The sequence below is a fragment of the Myotis daubentonii genome, chromosome 9 (assembly GCF_963259705.1).
Source record: "Myotis daubentonii chromosome 9, mMyoDau2.1, whole genome shotgun sequence".
In the NCBI taxonomy this organism is placed as follows: domain Eukaryota; kingdom Metazoa; phylum Chordata; class Mammalia; order Chiroptera; family Vespertilionidae; genus Myotis; species Myotis daubentonii.
Window position 1 is genome coordinate 49,203,399 of NC_081848.1, and position 25,302 is coordinate 49,228,700.

Consider the following 25,302-nt stretch of genomic DNA (forward strand, 5'->3'; position numbering starts at 1 on the left):
CAACATTGTCCGCTTTTTTCTTTACTAAGGTATAATTGGGAAAATTGTAAAATATTTAGTTGGTGATTTGATATACAGATACATTGTAAAAAGGATTTCCCCCACGGGGTTAACTAACACATCCATCACCTCACAGATATTTATTTACCTTTGGTTATGAGAACATTTGTGAAGTACTCTCTTAGTAAATGTCAATTATACATGTTATCACTTGAGTCACCATATTTTACTACAGATCCTCAGACCATAATCTTCTTATAGCTGAAAGTTTCTACCCTTTTACCAACCTCTCCCTATTTCCCCAAATCCTCAGTCCCTGAGACCACCATTCTACTCTCTATTTCTATGAGTTTGACTTTTTTTTCCTTAGGAGTCTACATATAAATGATGCCATGTACAATTTGTCTTTCTCTGTCTGGTTTATTTCACTTAACATAATGCCCTCAGGTTCCATCCATGTTGTCTTAAATAGCAGGATTTCCTTCTTTCTTGTGGCTGAGTAATATTCCCGTGCGTGTGTGCGTGCGTGCGTGCGTGCGTGTGTGTAACATCATTATCCATTCAATTGCTTATAGACACTTAGGTTGTTTCCATGTCTTGGCTACTGTGCATAATGCTGCAATGAACATGGGAATACAGATATCTCTGTGATATCCTGTTTTCATTTCCTTTGGATATATAGTAATCAGAAATGAGACTGCTGAATCAGGAAGTTCTATTTGAAATTTTTGAGGGACCTCCAAACTATTCCATAGTCATTGCACCAATTCACATTTTCTCCAACAGCCTCACCGATACTTCTCTTGTCTTTTTGATGAAAACTATTCTAAAAGATATTAGATGATATCTCATTGTAGTCCTGACTTGCAGTTCCCTGATAATATTGAACACCTTTTCATGTACCTGTTGCCATTTGTATTTTTGGGGGGGGGAAATGTCTATCAAGGCTTTTGCCAATTTTTTAATTGGATTTTTTTTTGTTATTGTTGTATGAGTTCCTCATGTATTTTAGATATTAATCCCTTATCAGATAACTTGTAAATATTTGCTCCCATTCTGTAGGTTCCTTTTGATTTTGTTGGTTTCTTTTGCTATGTAGAAGCTTTATAGTTTCATATAGTAGTCCCACTAATTTTTGCTTCTATTGACATTTGCTTTGGGTGTCCAATGTAAAAATTCATTGTGAAGACCTTCATCAAGGTTACCCTCAAGTTTTCTTTTAGCAGATATTTGGTTTCTTGTCTTAGATTCAAGTCTTTAATCCATTTTGAACTTATTGTTGTATATGGTGTAAGACAGGGTTCCAGTTTTGTTCTTTTGCATGTGGCTGTCTAGTTTTCCCAATACCATCTACTGAATGGACTGTCCTGTCACCATTCTATATTCTTGGTCCCTTTGTCACAGATTAATTGACTATATAAGCATGTGCTTATTTCTGGGCTCTATATTCTGTTCCACTGACCTATGTGTCTGTTTTTATACCAATACATACTGTCTTGATTACTGTAATTTTATAATATATGCTCAAATCACAAAGTGTGATGATTTCAACTTTATTATTCTTTCTCAAGATTACTTTGGCTATTTGGAGTCTTTTATAGTTCCAGGGGTGGGGTTTATGGTGAGATGTTGTCTTAGCCTTTTCTAATCATTATAGTGTGGGCATTTTCTTGTAACTGCTTGTACAGGACTTGCTCAGCAATTTCTGAATTTCTTTTGGTGGGAATTGCTTCATGTGTAGCTGTAGATTCAATGTGTCCATGGAAGGGAAGTGAGTTCAGGAACTTCCTATGTCACCCTCTTGGACTGGAACCCCACTACACTGTCTTCCTAGTGTATTACTTTTCTGGCAGTTTATTTGGGGTAGGGGGTTGGGAGGGAGATGGGTTAATAGTAAAGGAGAAAGCTAATTTCATTACACAATTCTAGAAAGTTGTGAAGAGACTCCCTCAAGAATAAGAAAATGCTGCATTCTCAGCACTGACTTAAATTCTAAAGATCAACATGGATAAAAATGAAAGGTCGCCTAAAAGAGGAAAAAGAGACTCCTGAGTAGGGAACACTCTTTCTTATTTAGACTGAATTGATCAAAATAGGAATTAGATTAGCCATCTGTTGGCAACATCCACCCAAACATTATTCAAGCTAGCGATGACTATAGTCATAGACTTTTAATTTTTCTTTCCTCATTGACAATAGAATCCTTCATTTCAAATATAAACAACGGATTATGTTAGTCTGACAGGTGTTAAATATTTGACATTAAATATTCCTTAGTTTGATTCCACAATCAAAATACTTCTATTTTGATACAGCTTCACACAAAGATCTGACAAGAAGAGAATGTGTTGATGATGCAGATAATACATATTGTTGTATCTAACCTTTTAACTTATCGCTGTAAATTAATAAACTAGCATGCTGATTTTAATACATCAGTCTAATCAACTTGGATAATGTAATTCTGCATCATGAAAAGTGATTTGTCTCCCCTTGTAGAAATCAGATTTCTACATCTAGAAAATTCTTATCTTGGAATTTAATTAAAGTAACCAAAACAACAAATGCTCCTTTGTGAGGCCATTTCAGAAAGAAAGCCAACCTTTTTCCCTGGTGATACTACTCATTCATTTGTATATAGTAGAAAGTACAGCAAATAATGCAAATTGACTCTCTCAATAACCTTTAAATTCTTTTATAATTACAAACTCTTCTTGTATTACAGAGCCTTGAAAGCAAAACAAATAACCATAAGAAAAATATTTTCCTTATTCCTTTTTAGAGGAGTGGGATTTGCATGCAATCTGGCTTTCTCAAGGAATCGACCCGAATGGGACTTGAAGAAGAAATCAACAATTTGAGAACATGCTGCACATGGGAGGCTGGGTTTTCAGGGCACCTATTATGAATATTATATTGCCTAATGCCCAACATCATAAGTGCCAAATGGTATAAGGTAGGGCAAGTGTGGTTTCTACTACAACAGCCCCAAGCTAGGCAGTTCCTAGTACCCAGAATTCGTTTCTTATTTACTCTTCGGCCATGAAATTACATAAGCTGCCCAATAATTGTCATAAATCCTTTCTTGCATAGAGGAAGTATATCCAGTTGCCTCAAACTAAGAACTCCAATTAATATACTGAAAAGTCAAGTATTTTCAATTTCTACAGTTGTAGCTTATAAATTTCAGTTCCACCATCTTGCTACTACCACCACTAATCGTAATGAGGTATATTAGTATTACTTAGGTGCTTCAAAAATAATATCAAGAATTGTAATAAGTGATCTATAAACATTCTGATTAAATGCTCTATATATATGTTCTGTAAAAGATCCCCTCAGAAAAAGGACTGACAAGGAAAATGGCAAGTTCAACATGAGAGGATACAAAACTTTTTAAAAAAGTTTTGTTTTATTGCTTAAAGTATTACAAAGAGTTTTACATATGTCTCTTTTTTTTTTCCCCTTGACCTTCCCTGGCCTCCTCTACCTCTCAGTGTCTGTGTCCATTGGTTATGCTTATATGCATGCATATAAGTCCTTTGGTTGATCTCTTACCCCCAGCCCCACAACCCTTCCCAGGCTTCCCACTGTAGTTTTACAGTCTGTTCAATGCTGCTCTGCCTCTGTATCTATTTTTGTTCATCAGTTTATAATGGTCTTTATGATCCATAAATGAATGAGATCATGTGGTATTTTTTTCATTGACAGGCGTATTTCACTTAGCATAATGCTCTCCAGTTCCATCCATACTGTTGCAAATGGTAAGAATTCCTTCTATTTTGCAGCAGCATAGTATTCCATCGTGTAGACATACCACAGTTTTCTAATCCATTCACCTGCTGATGGGCACTTAGGCTGTTTCCAGATCTTAGCTATGGTGAATTGTGCTGCTATGAACATAGGGATGCATATATCCTTTCTGATTGGTGTTTCTGGTTTCTTGGGATATATTCCTAGAAGTGGGATCACTGGGTCAAATGGGAGTTCCAGTTTTAATTTTTTTGAGGAATCTCCATACTGTTTTTCCTTAGTGGTTGCACCAGTCTGCATTCCCACCAGCAGTGCACGAGTGTTCCTTTTTCTCTGCATCCTTTCCAGCACTTGTTGTTTTTTGATTTATTGATGATAGCCACTCTGACAGGTGTGAGATGGTACCTCATTGTTGTTTTGATTTGCATCTCTCGGATGATTAGTGACTTTGAGCATGTTTTCATATGTCTCTTGGCTTTCTGAATGTCCTCTTTTGGAACGTGTCTATATAGGTCCTTTCCCCATTTTTTGATTGGATTGTTTATCTCCCTTTTGTTAAGTTGTATGAGTTCCCTATAAATGTTGGAGATTAAACCCTTATCGGTGATAACATTGGCAAATATGTTCTCCCATGCAATGGGCTTTCTTGTTGTTTTTGATGGTTTCTTTTGCTGTGCAGAAGCTATTTTGATGTAGTCTCATTTGTTTATTTTCTCTTTAGTTTCCAATGCCCTAGGAGCTGTATCAGTGAAGAAAGTGCTTCAGCATATGTCTGAGATTTTGTTGCCTTTGGATTCCTCTAGTATTTTTATGGTTTCCCGTCTTACATTTAAGTCCTTTATCCATTTTGAGTTTATTTTTGTGTATGGTGTAAGTTGGTGGTCTAGTTTCATTTTTTTGCATGTAACTGTCCAATTTTCCCAACACCAGTTACTGAAGAGACTGTCTTGACTCCATTGTATGTTCTTGCCTCCTTTGTCAAATATTAATTGAGCATATTGGTTTGGGTCGATTTCTGGGTTCTCTATTCTATTCCATTGATCTATATGTCTGTTCTTATACCAGTACCAGGTAGTTTTGAGAACAGTGGCTTTGTAATAAAGCTTGATATCTGGTATTGAGATCCCACCTACTTTGTTCTTTCTCAGGATCACTGTGGCTATTCGAGGTCTTTTTTTATTCCAGATGAATTTTTGGAGAGTTCGTTCTAGGTCTGTGAAATATGTCATTGGTATTTTAATGGGGAGTGCGTTGAATTTATAGATTGCTTTGGGTAGTATGGACATTTTAATGATGTTGATTCTACCAATCCATAAACATGGTATGTTCTTCCATCTGTTTATGTCTTCCTCTATTTCTTTTTATCTTCAACATCCTGTAGTTTTCTGAGTAGAGGTCTTTTACCTCTTTAGTTAAGTTTATTCCTAGGTAGCTTAATTTTTTTGGTGTGATGGTAAATGGGATTGCTTTTTAAATCTCTCTTTCTGTAAGGTCACTATTGGTGTATAGAAATGCCATAGATTTCTTGGATACAAAACTTCTTAAACAAATTCACACATATGCTGTTCTTAGAAGCTTTCAGATGATGATTTTTATTTTAAAAGAGAACAATTAAACTTGGATGTAATTGTTGTTGTTGCTTTCAATAGTATAGTAATGCATTCTTTTTAAAGTAGCCCACAGAACTCAAGCTGGCAGTTCTAACAAATATGGTATAAACAAAATCCTAAATGTAGTCCTTTTGACTATACTTAGGCTAGAAAAGTTGTCATACCTGAAGATTGATCTCCGCCTCATAGAAGGTTAGGCACGAGCAGTAATGTCGATCTGAGTCTATATCTGTCAGGACCACCACAAAAAACGTTGGCTGCTTCCTCTCTCTGGACAGCTGCCACCCACTGGGCTGACAAAACTAAATGGGATAGAAAAATATTGTCACATTTTAAAAGTACTATGAAAATTTATTATTTACAAATCTCTGAGAAATGTTAAATATCTCCAAATTTTTAAAAATTTCCAGCTGATGTGACAATACCTCAACCAATATAAAAATTGAAAATGTACAGATTCATTATGTAAAATACCTTCACTAATGTGCATTTACATTTTTTGAGGACAGCCTAGATTTTCCACAGATGCTACTCAGACCTAGGTTGGCACACATAGGAACATAGCACCAAAATGAGAGAACTTCCCCCATTACTACAGATCAAAAAGTTGAAGATAAAATGCCAAGTCTCTGTCACTGATGGAAAACAGAATTATTTTTAAATGTCTTCATTAACCTTAAGGGACTTCAATTCAGTGCAATAAAAGAGATATCTTGTTCATTAAGACAGACCACATTCTGGGCTATAAAATACTCTTTAACATATTAAAAAGAATAGAAATTATACAATGTACACTCTCAGACCACAGAATTAAATTTGAAATCAGTAACAGAAAGATAGCTGAGAAATCTCAAAATATTTGGAGATTAAAGAACACAATCCTAAATAACACATGGATAAAAGCAAAATCTCAGAAGAAATTTTAAAATATTTTGAACCAAATGAAAATAAAAATACAAGTTATCAACATTTGTGGGCTTCAGTAAAAGCAATGCTTAGAAGGAAATTTATAGCATTGAATGCATATACTAAAAAAGAAAATCAATCTAAAATCAGTAATCTAAGATTCTATCTTAGGAAACGAGAAAAAAGAGCAAATTAAACCCAAAGTAAGCAAAAAGAAATTTATTTTAACTAGAGCAGAAATTAATGAAATAGACAACAGAAATTCAAAAGAGAAAAATCAATAAAACCTATAGCTGGTTCTTTGAAAAGATCAATAAAATTGACCAGACACTAGCCAGGCTAAGAAAAAGAGTAGATACAAATTACTACCATCAGAAATGATCCCATAAATATTTTTAAAAAATAGTAAAGGAATATTATGCATAACCTCATGCCCACAAATTTGATAACCTAGATGAAAGACATAATCTGATAAAATTTACAAAAGAAGAAATAGATAATCTGAAAAAGCCAGTATCTATTTTTTTTAAATGATTCAATAATTAATAACCATCTAAGACAAAGTATCAGGCTCAAATGGGTTTACTGATAAATCTACTAAGTATCTGAGGAAGAAATTAGACCACTCTATACAAACTCTTCCAGAAGACAGAAGCAAGGGAAATACCATTCTAACTCATTCTATGAATCCAGCATTACCCTAAATACAAATACCAGGAAAATAAATTACAAGAAAAAACAACAGACCAATATTTCTCATGAACATAGATACAAAAATCTTCAAAATACTTGCAAGTCAAATCCAACACTGAAAAAATTACATACCACAACCAAGTAGGATTTATTCTAGGTATGCAAGGTGGTTCAATATTTAAAAATCAACTGTCTAGCCTGCCCAGTGTGGCTCAACCTAACTTGAGCATCAACCTATGAACCAGGAGGTCAGGGCACATGCCTGGGTTGTAGGCTCAGTCCCCAGTAGGGGCATGAAAGAGGTGGCTGATCGATGATTCTCTCTCATCACTGATGATTCTGTCTCTCCCTCCCCCCCCCCCGCGCCCCCCCCCCCCCGCCTCCTTTTCTCTCTGGAGTCAATAAAAATGTATTTAAATAAATAAAAAAAAACAACTAATCATATCAAGAAGCTAACCCCCTTCAAGCACATGATCACATCAATAGATGCAGAAAAAGCATCTAAAAAATTCAACACCTATTAATGACAGAAACTCTCAGCACACTAAGAATACGGGGACGTTTCTTAACTTTAATGTGCAGATTAGAAAGAAGGAAATGTAACTATCTTTGTTCTCAGATGACATGATTGTATGTGTAGAAAATCTGAAAAGGTCAACAAAAAGTAATTAACATGGAAGTAATAAGCAATTATAGCTAGGTTCCAGTTCACAAGGTTAATATACAAAAGTCAACTGCTTTCCTACATACCCAACAATGAACAAGTGTTATTTGAAATTAAAAAATGCGTCCTGGCTGGCTTGGTTCAGTGGATAGTGTCGGCCTGTGGACTAAATGTTCTCAGGTTCGATTCCAGTCAAGGGCACATGCCTGGGTTTCAGACTTGATCCCCACTGTGGGGCTTGCAGGAGGCAGCCAATCAATGGTTCTCTCTCATCATTGATGTTTCTATCTCTCTCTCCCTCTCCCTTCCTCTATGAAATCAATAAAAATATATTTTAAAAAATACAATACTGTTTATATTAGCACCCCCTAAAATAAAATGAAATACATTAGCACCTCAAGAAATAAAATATAAATCTAACAAAATAAATAAAAGATCTATTCGTGGAAAACTTAAAAACTCTGATAAAAAAAAAAAAGAACTAATTAGAGAGAGTCCATGTTCATGGATAGGAACACAATATTGTCAAATGCAATCCCAAAACAAAATCCCAGGAAGTCATTTTATGGGTATTGTCAACCTGATTTTAAAGCTTACAGGGAGAAGCAAAAGACCCAGGTGGCCAACACAATCCTGAAAGAAGAGAACAAAGTCAGAAGAATGGTACTATCCAACTTCAAGACTTACTATACAGCTACAATAGGTAAAGCTGTATAGTATTAGTGAAAAAAAGGAGACAAATAAATCAATCACACAGAATCGAGAGCCCAGAAACAAACCATACAATCAACCAAACTTGATAAAGAAACAAAGACAATGCAGTGGAGAAAAGATAGTCTTTTCAACAAATGGTGCTGGACCAACTAGATATTTATATACAAGAAAATAAATCTAGACACAGACTTTACACCCTTCACAAAAATTAACTCAAAGTGTATCACCAAAATGTAAAATGCAAAACTATAAAACTCCTAGCAGATAACACAGGAGAAAATCTAGATGACTCTGTTCAAATGACTTTTTAGATATGACACCAAAAGCATGAATGATGAAATCATCATTGATAAGCTAGACTTCATTAAAATTACAAACTTATGCTCTGAGAAAGAAACTGTCAAGAAAACAAGACAAGCCAAGGACTTAAAGAACACATTTGCAATAGACATATATGGTAATGTATTATCATTTAAAATATACAAAGAATTCTTAAAACTCAATAATAAGAAAATGAACAACCCAATTTTTAAAAAGGGTAAAAACTGAACAGACACCTCACCAAAGAAGATTTATAGAAGGCAATAAGCATATGAAAAGACGTCCAACACCGTAAGTCATTAAGAAATTGTAAATAAAAACAAAATACTACTACACACTTATAGTAATGGCTGAAATCCAAAACACTGACAATACTAAATTGTCAAGGATGTGAAGCAACAGGAACCGGAAAAATAAACTGTGGCACATCCACACAAATAATATTCAACATTAAAAAGAAATATCAAGCCACAGAAGGCATGGAGAAACCTTAAATGCATATTACTAAGTGAAAGACACCAATTCAAAAAGGCTACATATGGTATGATTTCAACTATATGACATCACGGAAAATGCAAAATTATGGAGACATTAAAAATCTTAGTATTTGCCTCGAGGTGGGTGGGTAGAGAATAGATAGGACACAGGACTTTTAGGGCAGTGAAACTATTTTGTATGATTCTGTAATAGTGGGTACAACACAAGAGTGAATTCTAATGTAAACTATGGACTTTGGTGATAATGATGTATCAAATCAATGTAGATTCATCCATCGACTGTAACAAATATACACCGCTGTGTGGGGAATATTGACAGTGTGGCAAATTTACATATGCAAAGTGCTCAGTCAGAATAGCCTCTGGCATATAATTCAATGAAGTAAATGTTAGATTACTATGATTATTACCTCCTTGGTTCCAATCTCTGTTTCTATCTTCATATCTATAAAACTTTCTCATTCTGTATCAAATTTTTCCAAAACCTGTCTCTCCTTTCATCCTCATTTACTCAATCTAGAAAGACATCCAAAAGGTGAAATTTGGATGATTTCCTACATTTGGAGAGAGATGTTAATCACATTCACAACTTCTCTGCAGAATGAAAAATTCTACTAGACCAATAGATTTTAATGTAACAAAGTATAAGAAGTTCACTGATGTGTTTACAGATTCCACACTGCAACTAACCTTTAAGAAATGACTATTAAATTTTGGTGTGGTATTCAAATAAGAGTTTCCATAATTATCTGAAAAGGTTATTAAAATACTCCTCCTCTCTTTCCAAGTACATATTTGTGAGACCTGATTTTCTTCATATACTTTAACCAAAACAAAATACGGCAAGAGCTTGAAAACAGGAGCAGGTATAAGAAGCCAGCTAGCTGTCTTTAAGCCAGTATTAATGATATTTATAAAAATATAAAACAATAGCACTCTTTTCTCTCTTTTTTTGAAAATTATAGTTTTTTTATAAAAATATGCTATGTAATATGCAATGGTTTATTATTATTTTTAAATGAATAAATAAATTGCTTTACATTTTTCTAGTTGTAATTTCTAATACATAAATAAATAGATAAAACTACATGAACAAAACTCCTTGAGGATCATCAATAAGCTGAGAGACCCAAAAGTAAGAGACCTGTTAGTCTAGTGAAATGTGTGTTAACATGTAACTAGCCTTGGCTTAAACTATGTGATAGCAGAAAGGGATAAGCCTGGTAGAACTGGGAAGTTTTGTCAGGTTACAACAAAACCCAGAAGTTTCTTTCAAAATCTTCTTTCTCTCAACAAACGTCTTTCCTGAATTAAATATATTTTTCTAAAATGAATTTCAATCAGTTTCAAAATCAGGAAACAGGTGTCTGTGCTTGGGTTGTAAAATAATATAATGACTTATACAGCCTGCATCATCAAGTCACCTGTACAACCAAAAACTCTTCTGATACAAAGTGAATCCACTCTGTAAATTAATAGCAAATAACCTTATTCTCTTAGAGGTCATCATTCATTCTTATTAGCTGCTCATTAGGCTTTGAAAATGGTATAAAAGGTATTTCACAAAATTTAAATGAAACTATGTAGGTTTTCAATAAGGATGAAAATAAATCTCTCTATGTTAGTTCCAATTCTATCAAATATACAGACTTCTCAAATCAAGGGTACCTGTCACAGAGAGTTCACAGATAAAATTTCTTTTATAAGCACACAGATCTATCACTTAGAAAGTAATCAGATATTCTGCTGCTTAAAACTGGAAAAAGCAACTCTTAATGTACTCAATTTTCTAAAATGGTTTACACAAACACAAAATATAATTAAAAATTACAGAACAGCCAAAAATGCCCATAGCAATTTTGTGACAAATTTAAATGATCTCTTAAACATAAAATATTATAGAAGGTTCTCTAGGTAACAGTCACTCTTAACATTTCTGAAGACCTTCATCTACATCTATAAATTTACAGTTTACTGAAACACATTTTATTGTCCAATTTTTATGTAAAAATTAAAGGTGTCCCTTGTTTATAAAAATGCCTATAGGAATATTCCCTCTTCTAGTAGAAAATAATAAACACATAACATCCACAAGGAGAATATGAGTCTAGAGTCTCATATCCCTTATTGCTGGTAGACTCTCAGTAAGACCTCCTTAGTTACTTAAATGGCCTCATTTTCCTAAGTTTACAATATAACAGGGATTCTTTTAAATTCTGATTTTTTTAAAAAGTCTAACAGTAAAACTTTTGGGAAATTCCACAGATCATTTTTCAGATTCAGTAAGTATTTCTTCAAAACTAAATTTAATATGACCATAACTAAGATAGTAATGGTAATTCATGGTAAGATTGGTCAGATATTTTTCACTAAATTTTTCACAAAGAGGCTGTCAAAATAGTCATCAGCTAGACATTGGTTACATGAGATCCCTTATTTGATACTTAAATTACAGTTCTATAAAGGAATTTTTTATACTCTACACAAAAGTATGATTGGAATCATATTCCATAGGAAATTTTGATGCTGTATTCTCAAATGAGAATATTAATACAAATATCCAGAAAATAAATGATAGCTCTTAAAATTGAGTCTACACAAAGGTTTCTCAAAAGATGAAAATGTCAGTTAAATGTCTACCTTTCAATTCACTGTATCATAAGATTAAGTAATAACAGAATTTAGGATATCAGGAGATGTTCTCACTATTTAATGAGATGTACTCCTCATAGGATTTAGACTTGAAATATTAAAATGCTAGTTGATTAAACCATTTCAAATCTTAACTAAAAGTATGCTGAGGAAGTAATAAACAATGAGGGAGTGGACACAACAACTCTTGAACCTGAGCTCAAGTCACATTTCTGACAGGAATGTAAGAGAATGTTTAGACAGCTGGAAACAGAGTAGTCACTAAAAGATAGTAAGCAGAATGATAAGCATTAAACAAACAGGATAAAAACAGGATTTTATGCTCCCCAGTGTCTTCATTGGCAAACGGGGGGAAAAATGCTATCACAGGTGCAAAAGTGTTTAGAATTGACCGTCATAACTGACTGGCCTACATTTTGCCCTCCTTTTCAAGTCACTGAGGAAATACATCTATTTGGAGTGATATTATCTGTGAACACGACGACAAATAAGATTGTTTTCAAACATACATGTGTCTGTGCAACAACTTCTGTTTATGACTACTCCCATCTACCTGAATCTCATCATTTCACACAGAACAGGCTCATAAAAATTTTACAGCATATCTGGGAACAGTCAATATGGAGATTCCTTTTCAGGAGTTATCTGTCTTTGTTCAGCTCCCGTTTTCTGTAAGACCTTGGCATACCCTGGAAACAAATGATACTTCAAGTTTGCAACGTTAGAACTGACAGACACTGCTAGACTCCACACATTAATGCATTACAAATACCAACACTGTTTACTTGCTTGTTTCTTTAGTTGTCCAAATGTATGAAAAAAGATCATCTGCCAAATAGGCCACTCATCTGCAAACAAACATCTACTATTCCATCAAATTTATAAAACACATTTTATAAAGTTATAAACACAAATTTTATACAAACACACACACACACACACACACACACACACACACACACACACACACACACATATATCCTACAAGATTAATTTACAAATGATGAAACCAATGCTATGAGATGTTAATATCATATAGCTAGTATGTAACAAAGACAGGACTAAAATTCAAGTCTATATCTCTAGGAACTATCTTTTCACTGAATTATCTTTACCAATCACCTTATGGATATTATTTTATATTAATATAAATTCATGGTAGACAAATTTTAAATGAAAAATGAAATAAAAACTAAGTTCTTTTTTTTCTAAAAACTAAGTTCTTTAACATACAACCTTTCCTTCCAGCATTTATTTCTGAATGTATGTAATATTTATATAAAAGGGAACATACATATACAGTTATGAGTTCTGTTTTTCTCCACCTTCTATAACATCTACATTTTCTCATTTACTTTCCTGTTTTGAAGAAAATTATTTTTGAGGACCAATATTATAATATCATATAGGTATACAAAAGTATCATAACTTAGCCAATCCCTTATTGCTGGTTGAGTAAGGTGTTTATAGTTTTTAAAATAACTAATGCCGGGTCAATCATGGCATTTTATAAATCTTTCCAGGCATATCTCATTATTTTCATTGGGAAGGAGAACTGGTTTTGTAAAGCACAACCAAAATGAGCACAAAAATGTTTAATTACCCTTGAATTCCTTTTAAAGGTTAGGCAACTCCTAAGTTATTTTGTTTTGCTGATAGATTTCTAAAGAGGACAGAAAAGAAGTGACAACAAAGAACTATTATTGTGAGAAATATTCTGACCAAAGAAGAACTAATTTGTAAAATAAAGTAACAGAAACATTAGGAGACTGAAATCTGTTGCCAAGCCAGGCCATGGCAATGTCAGGTGTGTACTGACATTACCATATACATATATTTTTCAAAAGTTCAGAGAAAGCATAGTGGTCATAAGCCTTTGGAAGAGAAGCCAATTTAAGATTTGGGAAACTTTCCAATATTCTGTTGCCATAAAATAGAGGTATTATATATATGCCTATTTTTAGTGGACAGGGTTTTGATGAAGTATACTTTAAAAAAGTCTATCCAAGACAATTTGCTTTAAATGAAGCTTAATTTAAATGGGTCATCTATATTGCTTTTTTTACAATCAGATATTTTATTACAACTACAGAACATTATATTGTCCTCATCAGTACAATAAAACTTTTACTATGCATTGTATGCCTAGAGAATCCAAGCAAATGGTTGTTAGTTATGTAGGCAGATATCTACACTAATAAAAGAGAAACATGGTAATTAGTGTCACTCCGTTACCCTTCCTATTGGCTAATCCCCCTGTCACTCACAGAGTAGGGCCGAGATATGCAAATTAACTGGCAGCCAAGATGGCAGCCGGCAGCCAGGCAGCTGATGCGAACAGGGAGGCTTGCTTGCTTCAGTGACGGAGAACTCCAACGTTCCCCGCCTGACTTGCCGGCCTCTCAGCTGCTATGTTGTGAATAAAGAAGCTAAAAAAACCCCAGAAACCTGCTTTACTCAGCGGAGCTTCAGCCAGCCGGACCGCAACATTGTATCAAATACAGACGGTAAACAAAGGCCAGAAACCTGTTTTCAGCAGCCGAGGCCTCAGAGCTAAAGCTGGCCCAGAATAAAAAAAAAGAAAAAGAAAAAAAGGAGCGGTTGGGAGCTTCAGTCCCAGCCTGAAAACAGCCCTCAGCCCCTCAGCCAGACTGGCCAGGCACCCCAGTGGAGACCCCCACCCTGAAGGGTGTGTGACCAGCTGCAAACAGCCATCATCCCCTCACCCAGGCTGGCCAGGCACCCCAGGGGGACCGCCGCGCTGATCCAGGACACCCTTCAGGGCAAACCAGCCAGCCCCACTCATGCACCAGGCCTCTATTCTATATAGTAAAAGGGTAATATGCCTCCCAGCACTGGGATCAGCGGAGCTGAGAGGCCTCCCGGCACCGGGATCAGCGTGACAGGGGGCAGCGCCCAAACCCCCTGATCGCCCTGCAGCTCTGTGTGTGACAGGGTGTGGCGCCCCAAGCCCCCCGTCCCCCACGGGCCCTGCTCTGTGTGTGACAGGGTAGAGCCATAACCTCCCCATTGGACCTGCCCTGAGTATGAGAGTGGCGGCGCCCCAACCACCTGATCGGCCCTGCTCTGTGGGTGTTAGAGGGTGGCGCCCCAACCCCCCCCCCCCATGGGCCCTGTCTGTGTGTGACGGGGTAGAGCCATAACCTCCCCATTGGCCCTGCCCTGAGTGTGACAGTGGCGGCGCCCCAACCACCTGATCGGCCCTGCTCTGTGGGTGATAGAGGGCGGCGCCCCAACCCCCTGATCCACCCTGCCCTGAGTGTGACAGGGGGGCGGTGCCCCAACTCCCCTATCGGCCCTACTCTGTGAGTGACAGGGGGGAGCTCCTCAACCCCCTGATCGGCCCTGCTCTGTGCATGACAGGGGGGAGCTCCCCAACCCCCTGATTGACCCTGCTCTGTGCATGACAGGGTATGGAGCCCCAACCCCCCCTGATGGGCCCTGCTCTGTGGGTGACAGGGGGTGGCGCCACAACCTCCCCATCGACCCTGCCTTGAGTGTGACACGGGGTGGTGCCCCAACCCCCCAATCGGCCCTACCCTGAGCGTGACTGAGGGTGGCATCGCAACCTCCCAATCTGCCCTGCTCTGTGCATGACAGGGGAAGGCGCCCCAACTCCCCAATCGGCCCTGCTCTGAGCCCGACCAGGGGCTGCACCTAGGGATTGGGCCTGCCCTCTGCCACCCGGGAGCAGGCCTAAGCCAGCAGGGCGTTATCTCCCGAGGGGCCCCAGACTGCAAGAGGGCACAGGCCGGTCTGACGGACCCCCCTTCCCCCGAGTGCACACATTTTTGTGCACCAGGCCTCTAGTTTATATAATAAAAGTCTAAGCGACCGTTACAGCAGGACGACCAGAATGACTGGCCACTGTGATGCGCACTGATCATCAGGGGGCAAACGCTCAATGCAGGAGCTTCCCCCTGGTGGTCAGTGCGCTCTCAGAGGGGGAGCGCTGCTCAGGCAGAAGCCAGGCTCACGGCTGATGAGCACAGTGGTGGTGGCGGAAGCCTTTCCTGCCTCTGTGGCAGTGCTAAGGAGCAGCAAGTAGAGCGGTGAGGAGAGGCAAGCAGGCAGGTGGTAAGGAGCAAGGGGTCCCAGACTGTGAGAGGGATGTCCAACTGCTGGCTTAAGCCTGATCCCCGTGGGCCTAAGCCAGCAGGCAGACATCCCCCGAGGGATCTTGGACTGCGAGAGGGCGCAGGTCAGGCTGAGGGGACACCCCCCTTCCCCAATGCACTAATGTCATGCACTTTGCCTCTAGTAATAACATAAAAACAAATGGTTTTCTTTGATAACAGCAATAAGTAATTAGAAATAAAAGATCCTATTTATAATTTTAACACATTCTCAAGGCCCGAGGATGAGCTAACCTACCTCTCCACTTTTCATATTTTGGCATATCAGTCTCATGAAGAGCCTTAGACATAAGGCTTTAAATATAAGATTTCAAGAAGTAAACTCTAAAGAGAAAAGTGAGCATTTGGAATAGCTTCTTCTAACATTCAATTTTTGAAGAATTACAACTACACATGATTCACAGATTTAAAACAATTTCAAGATGAAACACATAAAAGAAAATTTATTCATGACTTCTAGTTAAGCATGGCATATAAAACAAATGAGCATACCTCCAAGACCTCCTGAAAACCCTCCAAAAATTACAACAAAAACAATACAAACAGCAAAGTAGTAAGAAACGAGGTAACAACAGGTTTAAAATGTTAAGATTTTGGAAGCAGAAAACAGGTTTACGCTATAATTCCTTGAAGAGATAAGGAATGAGAGATACCAGGTATGTAAGAATGTCACCAAATATGAAGGAAAGATCAATTTAACAAACAAAAAAGGAACTCCATGGCCATAAAGACAATGCAAGGAAAAGCAGAGAACTTGAAACACAGAAAAATGAAGGATTCAATATCATTGAAAAGAGCAGTTTATATATCAAAGGGCATTTACAGAACAAGGGAGAAGTAATAAAAATTTTTTAAATAATAATAAATAAATGATTTGAGACACTGTTCCATTAGGTGCCCAAAAGAGACAAAAAAAAAAAAAAAAAAAAGAAAGAAAGAAAAAAGAAGAAAAAGAAAAGGAAAGAAAGGAAAATGGTAGAGAAATAAGGGGGGAAAAAAGGTCGCTGCAGGAGGAGTTTTAATTCAGTTCACAGGTCATAGGAAATTCAAAAAGAGTACATATAAAAATTTATAAAAGAAATAACACCACCCTCTTCTCCCCCAAAAGGCTTAGAACCTTCAAATGGGACTAAACTTCCATTATGTCCAGCATAGTGAATTAATGTTTTTTAAAACCCATTAATTTTAGCACATCATCATGACATTTCAGAAAATGAAAAATAAAGAGAAGATCCTAAATGTTTCCAAAAGAGAAAAAATAGGCATTATACAATAAATGAAAAAATCAAAAGAGTAATTGAAATCTATTAATATTAACAGATATAATCAGTAAATAAATTTCATAACTTAAAAAATAGGATATAATTCATTATATCTATTCTTAATTAAATAATATAATATCACTGATATTATTTACTGGACATATTAGCTAAAGCAAATACACAGGAGCAAGAAATTAAAGATAAAAAATTGGAAGGTATAATTCTTATTTGCCAATGATATGTTTGGATACCCTGGAAAAGGACTGACTAAAAAAACTGCTATAAGCAACAGGAGAATACAACAAGGTAATAAAATATAAAATTAATATACAGAGATGCTTTCACTTTGGAATATCACTTTTACCCTGCATACTGAACCACCTTAACAAGCTGGACAAAATGTACGAAATAATGGTTTGCAAGACACTGAATAACAGGCAATGAAGAACAAAGACCCCTGAAAGGCAGAAAACAAACCATGTGAGCTATACCACTGGCCCTGCTTCTTGCCTTGAGAGAAAATTTACAGGCCATGGTGTAGGGAGGAGAAACAGAGGCAGAGTTTAGAGGACTCCCTAAATAAGGAGACACAGTAAAGGCTCTTTGCAGATTGAGGCAGCTAGAGTTCTCAGAACAGAACACCAGAAACAAGGGAGCTGCATAGAGAAAAAACGTGGGAAATCTACAAAGGGTTCCTCTCAAGAATTCAGCATGGTATTGATCAGAACATGTGTGTGAGGAAAATACCTAAGGCTGGCTAAAGAGCTATCTGAAAAGATTAAACAGTGCTCATTGTTTAAGCATGGCTGAGAAAAGTGCCTATTTCCAAAATCCAGAATAAAAAATTTAATAATTCACAGGGTACTGAATAGAGTACACAGAAAGGTCTTATGTGAGTAGTGGGAATAATTAGCCCTAGACTGGATTTGCTCTGAACTCACATAACAGTTCATAACAGCAAGATCCAAAGAGATTGAATTGTTTACAAGTAACTTAACTGCATCTCAGAAGCTCAAGATTTATAGGAATACAAAATATCCACCATACGACAAGATAAAATACATGATGTTGATCATTCTATTAAAGATTAACAGGCATGCAAAGAAAAGGAAAAGACAACCCATAATGAGAATAATCGATCAAAACAGACCTAGAATAACAGAAATGCTAGGATGAGCAGAAAAAGACATGGAAAGAATTTTACTATAACTGATTCCCATATGTTGAAAAAGTTAGAGACATGAAAACAGCAAAGACTCAAATCAAACTTCTAAAGAGGAAAACTACAATGTATAAAGATATAAAATACTTAATGGGATGGACAAAAATAACATTGCAGCATGGGCTTTATAGTAAATATAAAAGTAAAAGTATGTCAATAATAGTACAAAGTTAGGGGGGTAAATGCAGAGAACAGTAGTACTGCATAGTTCACATACTATAAGGAAGGTGGTATAGTATCTCTTGAAGGCAGAGTGTGGTAAGTTGAGCACAGCATAAGTTAAAGATGTATAAGCCCAAAAAATGACAAAAGAGTTAAAGCTAATAAGCCAACAAAGGAAATAAAATGGAATAATCAATAAAAATACTTGATTAAATCTAGAAGAAGAAAAAACACAAAACATAAAGGGGAAGAAAAGACCAATGAAGCAAAATAATCAACTCAAGCCTAACCATATTAATAATCACATTAATGGCTGAGATAATGAGAATGGATAAAAAGGCAAGACCTAACTATATGCTGCCTACAAGAAACACTTTAAATACAAAGACCTGAAGAAGTTTTTTAAAAAAGGATGAAAAACAGATATCCTATGCTAATATTTCCAAAAGAAAGCTGGGTGCTATGTTAATATCAATGTAGAGAGCAAAAAGTGTTAGAACAAAAAAGAGCATTTTAAATGATAATATGGGCCAATGCATCAATAAACAAATACTTATGCCCCTAATGAATATATAAACAAATCTGAGAGAAGTGCAGGAAAAAATAAACTAATTTATTCTATTTTAGTTCAAAATCTCTCTTTCAATAAATAATAGAACAAGTAGACAAAATAGTAAGGATGTGGAAGACTGAACAATACCATCAACCAACTTGATGTAATTGGTGTTTATAGAACACTACACTACAGCAGCAGGACATGAATTCTTTTCTACCACACTTAGGAGAGGGAGAAGGAGGGGGAGGGGGAGGAGAGGGAACTAACTGAAAACTGAGAAGACACAAATTGCCTATATCTGGAATGACAGAGATGCCATCACTAAAGAGTCTACAAATACTAAAAGGGTCACAAGAGAATATTATGAATCAATTTTTGAAAATAAACTTGACAATTAGATGAATCAGACAAATTCTCTGAAAGACCCAAACTACCCAAGCTCACTCATGAAGAAACAGCCAAAAAAACCCTATATTTATTAACAAAATTGAAATTGTAGTTAAAAACCTTCCCATAAAGAAAACTACAGTCCCAGATGGCTTGCTTCATTGGTGAATTCTACTGAACATTTAAGGAATCAATAAAAATAGCAATTCTGCACAAAATCTTTCAAAAACTTGAAAAGGAAGAATACTTCCCAACTCATTCTATGAGACCTGCATTACCATGATACCAAAACCTCTCAAAGGCATTATAAGAAAACTATCCCTTAGGAAAATAGTTACAAAAGTTTTTTTAAAAATATTTTTTAGCAACCTGAATCCAACAATATAGTACAAGGCAAATACATAATGACCAAGTGGGAGCTATCCCAACAATACAGGTTGGTTTATATTTGGGGAGCAACTGATGTAATTCAACATCTTAACATGTTTGCAATAAGAAAATATAACAAACTAAAAAATGAGAAAATGTAAGAATCATTTCAATAGAAGCAGAAAATGCATTTGACAAAATTCAGCATCACTTCTGTTATAAACACAGAACATGCTAGGAATAAGCTCATTGCCCTTTGAAGAGTTAGAAATACTCATATGTAATGACTTTTAATTAAAAATGAAAATTTTAAATAGTCATAAGAATTCCTCTTTTTTAAAAATAAATGCAAAAGTTAATTCTTGAATAGAAGAAATAAGATGAGTTCCAATTCCTCTTCCTTTCTGGTTTATAAACATTGGAATTTTACTAATTTTCTGGATAATAAATGAAAGCACTGTTATCATTTGGGGCTTTACCATTTATAATTCCATTACCGTAATCTCAAAAGAGCAAAGAACCCACGGAATCTTGATTTCAACTGATTTCTTAAAAGGTCTATACATAATATGACTGATATTACACATAAAATTTTAACTTGAGAAGTTACAGTGTAACATTAATTTGCATTCTTGTTCTTTAAAGTGCTTCATAATTGTCCAAGGAAGAAGGTAAACATGAGAGTTACTGGTTTTCTACTTAAAGAAAACAGGATTCAAGGGTCTGCTATTCCCTAAACACAGCTTCATCTAAAGAGCAAAAGGGGATGAACGATACCGGAGGTATTATTATTATTATTAAAGAAAAAGTTTACAAACAAAGGGAAAAAAGCAGGTATCACCTACCCAAGGAAAAAGGACTTATTATTAGAAGGTCTGAACAGGAAAAAAACAGCACAGGATGAAAACTTCGATGACATAAAATTACATACTATACCCTGGCTGAGTAGCTCAGTTGGTTAGAGCATCACCCTGGAACACCAAGGTTGCAGGTCCCATCCTTGGTCAGGGCACATGCAAGAATCAACCAATGAATGCACAAGTTCTCTCTCTCTCTCTCTCTCTCTCTCTCTCTCTCTCTCTCTCTCTCTCTCTCGTTTCTTTATTTGGCATTGATAAAGAAATCAAAGAAGACCTAAAATAATAAAGACATACAATGTAAGAAGACTCACCATATTAACAATGTCAATTTTCACCAAAATGACCTATAGATTTAATGCAATATCAATCAAAGTCCAAACAGAGCTTTTTTTGTAGATGTAGATGTAGATAAGCTCATCTTAAACATTACATGGTAGGACAAAAGTACCAGAATAGCTAAAAGAATTTTGCAAAAGAAAATTAAGTTGGAGAAATCACCCTACTAAATTTCACTTACTATAAATCTACAGTAATCAAGAGAGTATAATATTGGTGAACATACACAGAGGTCAGTGGAACAGAACAGACAGTCCAGAAATAAAGCCACATAAATATGGCCATCCAATCTTTGACAATAGTGCAAAAGCAGTTCAGTTGAGAAAGAAAAGTTATCAACAAATGGTGTTGAGACAACAGGTCATTTATATGCATGTAAAAGAAAAATTAATCTCAATCTAAATTTCATATCTTATACAAGATTAACTCCAAATAGATCACAGATCTAAAGATAAAGCATAAAACCATAAAACTCTGCAGAATAAAATATAAGAGAATATCTTCATGACCTGAGGTTAGGCAAACTCTTACAATAACATCAAAAGCAGGATGCATTAAGAAGAATAAATTAAGACTTTATTACACTTTTAAAACTTTGCCTCTAAGAAAGACACTGTTAAAATGAAAACCCAAGTCTTCAAAATATATAACGAATTCTCAAACTCAACAGTAAAAATACAAACAATCTCATTAGAAAATGTGCAAGACTTTGAATTCACATTTCTACAAAAAAGATACAAGTTACCAGAAATATATTAGTCGTTAGAGAAATGCAAGTAAAATACACAGTGAGACAGTACTTCACATCCATTAGGATTGGTATAATCGAAAGACTGATAAAAGTGTTAGAAGGATGTGGAGAAACTGGAGCCCTCAGACACTGCTTGTGAGAATGTAAAATAGTGTTGCCGCTTTTGAAAAACAATCTGGCAGTTAAACACAGAGCCACCATATGACCCACTATATTCCTAGGTATATACCAAAGAGAAATGGAAATGAGCCCACACAAAGAAACTTGTGTATGAATGTTCACAGCACGTTATTCATAACAGTAAAAAAATGGAAACAATCCAAATGTCCTTCAATAGATGAATGGATAAACTATCATACAACCACATAATGGAATACTAAGTAATAAAAAGGATAAACTACTGATACCAGTACAATCAACAACTTGGATGAATCTCAAATACATTACACTAATTGAAAGAAAATAGAACCAAACAGTTATATACTGTATGATTCCATTTATACTGCACTCTCCAAAAGATAAAACTACAGTAATGAAGAACAATATCAGTGGTTGCCAAGGGTTACGAGTGGTGGAAGGCTTGATAATAAAGGGAGAGCATGAGGGAGTTGGCTGGAGTGATGTAACTGTCCTGAACCTGGATGTTTAATGGTGGTTACAAGGATCTAAATAGTCAATTTTACGGTCAATAATTTAAACAATAAAAACTTATCTATATATATAAACCCTAATATGCAAATAGACTGAATGGCGGAACAACGGAACAACCAGTCCCCAAACAACCAGTCGCTATGACGTGCGCTGACCACCAGGGCATGCGCGCAGAACATGGCAGGCAGCAGAGCACTGAACACAGTAGGTGTCGGCCGCAGCAGAATGGTAGACCAAGGTGGGACACTGATCACTGTCATCAGGACGAGCCTCTGGTGGTTACTGAAAATTCTTTGCTCCTGCGCGCTGCAGTCCTGCCTGACACTTGCACCTGCTGCTGGCGTTGGCCCCCCTCACACCCGCTGCCAGATACAGAGCTGCTACTCGAACCTGTGCTGGCACTTGGCACCGTCAGCAGGTGTGAGCAGCGGCACTGGCTTGATCTCCCCTGAGGGCTTCTCCACCTCCCCTTGCTCCTGAGGGGTGATCAGGGCAGCAACTGCCACTCACACCTGCTGACGGTGCCGGTCGCACTTACACCCACTGCTAGTGCCAACCCCAATCGCTCTGCACTGTCAGTGGGTTCAAGCAGGCTGGCACCATTAGTGCGTGGGAGCTGCAGCGGCGGGAGCGTGGCTTCCGGCAGACAGGGAACCAGGGCTGCGGTGGGAGGGGCCAGGTGGGGCATGGAGGATGTGCCAAGACCCACCCCTGTGCCCACTGCAGCCTCACGGCCCACAGTTCTTTTCAAGGTGCACGAATTTGTGCACTGGGCCCTTAGTCATAGAATAACAGACAAAATTCTATTAATCCCAACAGCTTCCTATGAGAAGTAAAACAATGAACATGGCCAAATTGGAGTGGTTAAGGTCAAATAAACAGAATTTTTTAGGGGTTTTTGATTACTTGGGGGGGGGGGGGGGAGTGGGTGTCAAGTGTGGCACAATTGATGTTATGATTTTACTAGAAGCAGACCCTGTAATAATGATATCAGTGCAAGTAGTTTATTTGGGAGATAATCCCAAGAGTAGGGAAGAAAAGGCAGTCATGCTATACAATAAAATGAGCAGGCTACAACTGGAGCTCAGCCATGCTGAGGAATTCTGAAACACATCGTAGGACATGCATTAGCATTCTCCCACACAAAGGGTGAAGGAGCTAGAGGTTTTCCCCTCAGTTTCTGTAAGTCATCAGTGGAAGGCTGCTCTGGGAAGCAAGAACCACCCAGAATGACTGGCCTGACAATGTGCTGGGCAGAGCAGATTCCAGGGGACAAAGAATGACCTCAAGCTAATAATCGTAAGTGCTGACAGTCAGATGTCAGGATAATGTGTGTAGATTTGGAAGGTGCTCATAAAATATGGGGAGGGCGCTGAGGAAAACGGACTGGGCACTGACAGTGTGTGTTCCAGATGGGTAAACATGTGTGGTTGGATGTGCATAGAATCAGTGCTATAATAAAACCCAAGATGCTGTCTCTGGAGGGTCAGAACAGAGAGGATATTTTAGTTTTACTCTTTCTGAATTTCACCATAAACATAAATACTATCTTCTCAAGGCTTAAATGTGATTATCTAAGAGAGAATGATGGCAGCTGGGGTTGAATGATGAAGAAGAATTAATGGATTATTTTTAAAGTGCAGTTAATGTGATGAATGTGGTATGTTAGGGGAAGAGAAGAACCCTGAATGAGATTTAGGTTTTTGGGGTCTGAGCAACTATAAGCATTGTTAAATGGGATCAGTAACAGTACCTCTATTTTTGCAGGATTGTTATGAATATGAATGTGCTTAGAACAGTGCCTACTATGTAATAAATACTCAATAAAGGTTCCATTAAGAAAAATAAAGTAGGCTTGTACACACACTGAATTATATTTACACTAGGGGCCCGGTGCACGAAATTCGTGCACTGGGTGTGTGTGTGTGGGGGGGGGGAGTGTCCCTCAGCCCAGCCTGTCCCCTCTCACATACTGGGAGTCCTCAGGCGTTGACCCCCATCACCCTCCAATTGCAGGATTGGCCCCTTGCCCAGGCCTGACGCCTCTGACAGAGGCGTCAGGCCTGGGCAGGGGACCCTCATTTCCCCCCATCACTGGTTCTGCCCCCAGCCCCCTCCGATTGCTGGCTCTGCCCCTTGCCCAGGCCTGATGCCTCAGCCAGAGGCGTAGACCCCCATCACCCTCTGATCATCTGATCGGCCCCTTGCCCAGGCCTGACGCCTCCGCCAGAGGTGTCAGGCTTGGACAGGGGACCCCCATCTCCCCCCGATCACTGGCTCTGGCCCACGCCCAGACCTGAGGCCTCTGGCCCAGGAATCATGCCTGGGCAGGGGACCCCCATCTCACTCTGATCGCTTGCTCCACCCCCCGCCCAAGCCTGACGCCTCTGACCAAGGCTTCAGGCCTGGGCAAGGGGACCATCATATCCCCCCAATCCCCGGCTCAGCCCCCCGCCCAGGCCTGATGCCTCGGCCAGAGGAGTTGACCCTCATCACCCTCCGATCACCAATCACCGGATCGGCCCCTTGACCAGGCCTGAGGCCTCTGGCAGAGGTGTCAGGCCTGGACAGGGGACCCCCAGCTCCCCGCAGTTGCAGGCTCCGCCCCTGCCCAGGCCTAACGCCTCTGGCTGAGGCGTCCGGCTCGGGCAGCAGGGACCTGCAGCTGCAGCGGCCCCGCGATCGTGGGCTCCGCTTTAGGCCCAGGCAAGGGACCCCTAGCTCCCGGGACTGCCAGCTTCGACCGTGTCCAGCTCCCATCGATGGCTCCACCCCTACT

The 25,302-nt window shown here is 37.8% G+C and overlaps 1 protein-coding gene across 6 annotated transcripts in view; it reads right to left on the bottom strand.

The window, feature by feature from the left end:
- SBF2 (SET binding factor 2) overlaps positions 1–25,302 on the bottom strand; it is a 382,686-nt gene that overhangs the window by 214,179 nt on the left and 143,205 nt on the right. For 5 of the 6 annotated variants that reach the window (XM_059708873.1, XM_059708875.1, XM_059708877.1 and 2 more), the window contains one exon: positions 5,528–5,665. The exons of the other annotated variant lie outside the window; for it this stretch is intronic. In XM_059708873.1, coding sequence (XP_059564856.1) covers positions 5,528–5,665 — 138 coding nt within the window. The remainder of the gene's footprint in view (positions 1–5,527; positions 5,666–25,302) is intronic. 6 annotated transcript variants of the gene reach the window in all.